Source organism: Serinus canaria, chromosome 12, assembly GCF_022539315.1.
Source record: "Serinus canaria isolate serCan28SL12 chromosome 12, serCan2020, whole genome shotgun sequence".
NCBI lineage: Eukaryota > Metazoa > Chordata > Aves > Passeriformes > Fringillidae > Serinus > Serinus canaria.
In genome coordinates, this window is record NC_066326.1 from 6,793,586 (window position 1) to 6,800,706 (window position 7,121).

Genomic DNA, 7,121 nt, shown 5'->3' on the forward strand with positions numbered 1-7,121 from the left:
AAAGCAACGACCAATAAACACTTACTGATGTGTTGGTTATTAATGTGTTCTTCCCCTAGAAAGAAGATAGGTTTTTACCAGAAGAGAAAAAATTGGCTTTTTCTATATAAATTAATCATTGTGTATGTTGCCTGCTACTAACACAGCATTTGATAAAGCCACATGTAGTAAGATCTGTTTTCAATTTGTGCTCTTTATTACAGTTTGTTGTAGCTGCCTAATTAAAATTTGTCAGGGAAGTAATCAACCTTATTTCTGCAGTGAGATCAGTTTAATAAGAAAGCAATTTTGCAATTTGGTTTCATTAATTAATTAGGCAAAACGCTATATAATCCACGTAGTGGTGTATAAACCCAGGGATTCCATGACACCAGCTACAGTGTCCCAAGAAAAAAGGGAATTTACCTGTGGATATTCTATGCCCAGTGTGGTTTTTGCCCCTGCCAGCTTCAGAGAAATAAGCTGTCATTTAAGGCTTAACTGAATGTTTCTGCTAGTGCAGGTTTTCTTCAAACAAACCTCAAAAGAGCATTATGTGGGGATGGAGGCAGAATAACTGGATCAAGAAAAATTCACCAGCAAATGGAACAGCATCAGTACACAGACTTCCTCCAACTGTCCCAGGTGCCAAAGTAAACAAATCTCATACTCCTGGGAAAATAAATCAAAGAAAGAGTGGGAAGGTTGTCTGGTCAACCATTGGAGGAGGAGGAAGGGTCTCAGGGTTGGGTTGTAGATCTTTCTGCTTGTCCGGGCTGTAAGAATACTTGGACTGCCCAGCTTCATTTTCCAGACTCAAGCAGAGACCTGGCATCCTTCAGTTGGGATGCCAAATCCCAACACAACCCCAAGCACACAGAGGTCAGGTTCTCACTGGCAACTCTTCACACCACTTCCACTTCTGGGGGTATCAGACACTGCCATGATGCTCCCACTTGCTGAGGCAGAGGAACTGCAGATCTCATCAACTCAGCTCCTGCTCAGCTCCCTGGTCCTGGCTGGGCTCTGCTCTGAGAAATCAATGATGAACTCTCTTTGCTTCCGACAGGAGTAAGCAAGAACAAAATAAATCACAACAGGAACCTTTTGAGCAAGCTTACAGCCTGCTCCCTGAGGGGGCAGCCAGACATGCTGTCTGCACCAGATCAGCTTCAAAGCCAACAGCTGAGAGTGCTCAGAGCACAAACACTCTGAGTAAATAAAAGAGCATCTTCCACAGCCAGGGTGCAAAGTTCTGCCTCCCTGTAACTGGGAGAAGATGCTGGGGCTCCTCCAAGCATTTCCTTCTGCTTTTGAGCATCAGGTGAGACTTTCAAGGGCTGATGCAGATTGAGCCTTGCACATCCCATTCACCTTGTTCAGAAACTCTTGCAGAAACTGTCCCAGTGCCTCAGCCTCTGTGAGGAGCCCAGTGCAGGCTGGAATCCAGCTCTGCTACCTCTGCACACTTGCTTTTCCTGTGCCTCTGATTCCTTCCCTACCATTTGAATATCTTTGCTGTTGAGTTGTTCAGGAATTGCGTCTTACTTTGAATTTTCACTGTGCTTAGCACAAGGGGCTTTTGATCCAAGCCAGGGACTCAGGATGTTGCTCACAACACCCTGAATTGGGATAAAAAGGGTTTGCAGATGATGAGATGACAGAGTGAATAAGGCTGATAAAAGGCTCTTAAGTCATTAATTCAAGTTATGCAAGATCTAGAAACATTTCAGCAACAACAAAAACTCCGTTAGAGCCTTAGCAATTTCAAAGAACTTTTTCTTAATTGGCTTCACAGTATTTTTTCCTTTCAGTCTTTTTTTTTTTTTTTTTTTTTTTTTTTTGTGACAGAGGGATATTAGCAATATTATGCTTCCAGCATCACCAGTAGCTCCCAAACAAGCTTTTCAAGGCTGTGCTGTGTTTTGTTTGCCTGAGTAATGGGAAACCTGCCCAGAACTCCCATTCAGTCCAGAAAAGGAGCCTCAGCTGATATTTTAGTCTTTCACAAATCTACCTGGCCAAAAAACAAGGGGACAGGGAAAGTGACTGAGTAGCACCAGGGACACAGTATCAGTGTTAAACTGTGATACCAAGGTGGTGATCCCACCCCTGGGAGGCCTGATGGGCACCCATGGGAGCAGTCACCCTCCCAGCACTGGGACAGCAGCCCCTCAGCAGGGGGATGCTCCCTGAGCAGCCAAACAGAACAGACAGAACAGACAGAAACACTGCGTGCTGGCTTTGTCACTCCTTGCCACAGGCTGGCTGCAGCCTGTTCTTGCAACCCACCATCCCAGCAGGGGCTTTGCTAATCAGAGATTTTGTTTGTAGTAGGAATGTTTAGCCTCTGGACCAGCCTGTCCTGGCTGAGGCCCAAACCCAGCACCTTACCTGCTGAGCTTCATTTCAAAACCCACCATAGCCATTTGCATTTCTCCTTTCAGCTCCATCCCACACTGCACAGAGACCTTCCTTCTCCAAACAGTTGGCTGCTGGTCTTCAATTGTAGTCTTTCCTTCACATCAAAATCCATCACAAAACATCATCTTAGCCCCTGAAAACACTAAGAGCCTTTTCATGTCAAAGAGTTAAATCTCATTACTCAGCAGGCATTAATTTCCCTCTTTTAACACTAGAGGGTTTGATCCCTTCCTGTTAAAAATTCATCCACCAAAGCTAAGCCATTCTTGTCTTCCCCTTTCTAGCCAAGGAAGAAGAAAAAATTTAAAAGGCTCCAACATTTTGCTGGCTCATTCATCTTGGTAGATTCTTATTAAATCCTTGCAGGGGCTGTTCTGTTCCTGGGTCATGAGACTGCTTTTTGTGTCCCAAAGGGATGTCCCTAATATTGGCTCTGAGCCAGGAGAGGAATCAAACCAAGTATTAGGATGATGAGCATTTAATACTGAGGCTCTGGCCCTAACCAATATCACTCAGTTCCAAAACAAACAGTTTAATTGCCACCCTTTTATCCCACCATCCCTGGTCTGGATCACCTCTTCTTTGGTTTCTGCTTTTCACATTTTCATGGAACAGCAGGTTCAGCTGGCTGGAATATTTGGGTCACTCCCCTGCTCACACAAGCACTGCCAGAGATGCCCTCCAAAAGCTGGGTTTGAAATTCCTTCCATTGTGATCTGTGAACCAAGAAAGCAGCTGGAGGAGGAAATAAGAGTATAGAAATGCTCCCTTCAGCAGGGTTAATGGTGGGGTGGCAAACACACAGGCTAAAATCAATCTTTACCTGAGACAGCTTGTGTGACATTGTGACACCCATCACTGATAACCCCTGCTCAGGGCTGAAGCCCCCTGGGGTGACTGGGAGAGCCCAGGGAGCTGGGCAGCCCTGACTCCAGGGAAGCTGCACATTTTGGCAGCTGTGTCTCCATCATGTCCCACACTACCACAGGGAGAGGATGGAGAGGTCTGGGAGAGCCTGGGCTGCCTTTCCCTGGCATTAAACTGGGCTGGAGGTTGTCCCCAGTTGTTAACTGGTCTTGCACCCAGCCACTCACTCCCCAAAGCACAAAAGGAGAGGACACAAACCCTGAGCACCGACTTCACGGAGTGTTTCAAGAGAGGAGTGAGTTCAGCCAGGTTTGGACACAACTTTATTCCATTTAGAAGGGACCAGCACAGGGTATCCAGGCACACAGGTGGTACTCTGTGTGTACCTCACTCATGCTTTCCTCATGTGGTGCCAGGCCATTTCTTCTTTAAAATCACAGATCATTTTGTGGTTTTCACATTTTTGATCTCCTGCAGCAGGTCAGACATTAGAGTGAGACTGACTAACAAGATCATGAAGTCTTCAAAATTAATTTTGTTCTCTGACTCCTCATCCAAGGAAGAAATTATTTCCTGGTATTTTGGTTTGTTTTCTTGGCCCTATGGAGGATTTTAAATGAAAAAAAAGAAGAAAAAGCATGAAATTCCTTTTTTATTGCATCATTAGAAAAAAAGAAAGACATCTACTTATGTAAATATTAATGTCATTTTTATTTTCCCATTCAGGTTGTTATGTCAACATTCATATTAGTTTTTCAAAAGAAATTCAAACAGAAATATTATTGCAGTCAGAAAGGAGAACAAAAAGTCCTCAAAGTTTCCATAACAATCCAGAATATATCTTTAAGTCTAAAAGACACTTAATTATGACTGAAAATCTGACAATGATGATGATACTGCTGGTAACTGTTAAATAAAAAAGGGAGTCCTGTGTCCTGATAAAACTGGGAGAAGGAAACAACTGACCAACCCTCTTAAATTTAATATTCAAATATATAGAAACACATATTTTGAAGGTCTCAGAAACTGTTGATTTTACAGGCATGACTTTAATACTGCTACTCTTGATCCTCTTGGGCATTCCTGTTGGAATGGATTATTAAAATTCTGTAACATATCTATTATTTATATTTCCTAATGAAAAAGCCTTGCTAGAGTTCCAGGTTAGTTTTTTTAGTTTAATAATTTCCAAACCAACTCAGGATCCCAAGCTTAATTGCTTCCAGTAATTTTTTCAATTCTTTTTCAATAAGGTGCCTAGCTTCTAATTTGGTGCCACTTTCCCCAACCCGCCACGTGATTTTGTTATTTTTGGAAGTAAAGGTGTTACCTCTCTCATTTACTTATTTGAGCTCTTTTTTATTAGTCCTATATAGCTTTTCCTACCACTTGATAATTGTTTTGTTTTAATTTAGGGAGGGGAAAAAAAAAGCCCTGTGTGAAGTTTACAGCCCCAAGTGCTGCTGTGATGGTTTTCCACCACACCCAGCCAGGTGGCTGAGGGCTTTCTGCCCCTGTCCCCCAGGAACCCACCAGTGACTGCAGTGAGCACAGCCCTGTGACACAGGGCTGGCCCCCAGAGCTCTGGCAAACCACCAAACACCTCATTAAATGCCATGAGTTTCTTCTCTTCACAAAACCAGCTTCTTGTTATCACCCAAGACTTTTAATTTCTTTGGTTGGGGTTGTTTTTGCAATTGCCCTGTTTTCTTTAAACAAATTCAAGCAGGAATCAGCCGTGGTTTGTTGCTGTCCCCCTTCTTAGGCTCAACATAAAGTAACTCAGTCACAGAATGTTTGTACCAAATCCCTCAAGTCTCACTTGGGATTACCCCATGGACTGATGCTTGCCAAGCTGCAGGAGAGAGCCTGAGCTGCCATTCCTGCACCCAGAGTGCCCAGGGCTGTCCAGGGCTGGCCCAGTGCCACCCCCTCACCTGTATGAACTGCCAGAACTGGGATTGCAGTAAGCTCTTGGTTTCAGATTTGCTGAGCTTGCTCTCAGGGTCAGCATAGTTGTTATACACCAAAGCTGCTGTAGCAAAAGCCTTTTCAAGGTCTGAGCCTTTTCTTAGAGCTGGAGGGAGGAAGAGTTTATCCAAAAAAAAAAAAAAAAAAAAAAAGGGCTTTTGAGATGTAATTGAAAGGAATCTGTTAAAACCATCCAGGGTGGGTGGAAATCTGTGTAGTTTCATTAAAGTTAATGAGACTGAAACTGTTTATACCCACAGAGGATCTGGCCCAGATTTTATTTGGAATGGGCCAGCACCATGCCTCATATCCCATGCAATCACACCCTGAAGGGACCTTTCCTTCAGAGCTAGGGCAGTGACACAGCATGGGGCTTGAGACCTATCCTGACCCTGGGCAGCCAGCAAGGACCTGCCACACCACGGGGACAGGCCATGGTGACCATCTCCTGGATGCATTTGGAGTCCCAAAGACCTGCACCAGGGAAAACACGGCCCCTTTGGAGCCTGGCTGCATAGGAGCATCCTTGTCTGGAGCACAGGAGCACCAGTGCTGCACTTCAGCATTGGCAAACTTGGGATCTGGGCTGGATTCATCCCCCCTCGTGCATGACTCTGAAACACTGATGCTCACAAGCCTCTGCTAGCAGGGGTTCCACAGATGATTTGTGCTGTGATTTTTTTATGAAAAGGCAAGCAGAAGAGATGTGACAACACAGGAGTACAAGGCACAGGGACCCATGAGACCCTCTTGACTTGTATCAGCTGAGGATCTGCACAGCCTCTGCAAGCCCTGTGACATTGCCAAAATTTCTGCATGTGGGCTGTGAAGGACCTGAACCCCAAAGGGGCAATGAAGGGCTCCCCTTACCTTTTATTGATGCCAGCTGCTTGGCTATGGGTACACTGGGGGTGAGAAAAAGCAGAGAGGCACAATTATCACTTGGTAAATTGTGTTGGGTATTGAATTTCTCCATGAATGAGCTTGCTCATTTCTGTTTTATTTAATCACCCAGGAACTCAGGGCTTCCCAAGGGACAGTGTCTTTCCTTCAGAGTGGAAAGGAAAATGGCCTCTACAAGCAGCACAAGAACATGGCACAGCTTCTAATCCCCCACCTAAGTGAGTAGCTGGAGTTGTTACTAAAGCTGGTCATTAATTTTAAGTGAGGGACATTGCAACACACTTCATGTAATTTCTGCACGAACATGAAAGAGGCCCCAGAGATTTCTCAGTTTTATACCCATTCCCAGGAAAGCCGAGGGGTCTGCCAACCCCTCCTCACCAAAGCTCTCAGTTTGGAGCAGGCACATAGCTTTTATTTCCAGCAGGACTCACATTTGTGAGAATCACCCCCTGCTTTCAATCAAAACCTAAAACCTGCTTACCTTGTGCTGAATTGCTAGAAACTAATTACAGAGCATGTGATAGAGACAAACACACCCAGATAATGAGTTTCAACACAAATGGCAGAGCACCCAGATGCCACAACAAAGAGATGACTTACCCCTTGGGCATGCCTGCAGCAGCTGGAGGGCCCTTTTTGGTGGAAGCAGGAGCTGGCTGACTGACTGAGTACTGCTTCATACTGGGAACACTTGTTCTGCAGCCACACATCTCCAGGCCAGGGTGTTTGTGATCTCCAAGCAACGGGGTAATAGCAAGCAGGTGGATGGAAGCTCTGCCCCGTGGAAGCAGCCTGCTTGTAGCCATGCCTATCAATAATGCAAACACTACCTGGGAATCCTGGAGCCAGTGAAATACACCGGTCCACAGCAGCCCCTGGAAGGCACTGCTGGCCTGGCAAGTAGTGGGGCTTGAATTGTACAGGGTAATTTGACAGAAACAAACCCAAGTCATAATGGAACCCGGATCCTCTTA

The 7,121-nt window shown here is 45.1% G+C and overlaps 1 protein-coding gene across 1 annotated transcript; it reads right to left on the minus strand.

The window, feature by feature from the left end:
• Nucleotides 1–3,576: 3,576 nt before the first annotated feature.
• SNTN (sentan, cilia apical structure protein) lies at nt 3,577–6,913 on the minus strand. The gene is made up of 4 exons (XM_009091149.4): nt 6,748–6,913; nt 6,112–6,146; nt 5,208–5,347; nt 3,577–3,870 (listed from the first exon to the last, which is right to left on the minus strand). Exons 1-4 carry the CDS (start codon nt 6,855–6,857, stop codon nt 3,712–3,714), a joined length of 444 nt encoding a protein of 147 aa, XP_009089397.4. The 5' UTR covers nt 6,858–6,913; the 3' UTR covers nt 3,577–3,711.
• Nucleotides 6,914–7,121: the final 208 nt, after the last annotated feature.

Excerpts from the sequence above, each read along its gene's own strand:
- SNTN (XM_009091149.4), bottom strand. The coding sequence starts at position 6,857 with ATGTGTGGCTGCAGAACAAGTGTTCCCAGTATGAAGCAGTACTCAGTC. Across the intron at positions 5,348-6,111 it reads GCAGCTGGCATCAATAAAAG|CTCTAAGAAAAGGCTCAGAC; the intron begins GTAAGGGGAGCC and ends TCCTCCCTCCAG. Across the intron at positions 3,871-5,207 it reads AGTTCTGGCAGTTCATACAG|GGCCAAGAAAACAAACCAAA; the intron begins GTGAGGGGGTGG and ends AATCCTCCATAG.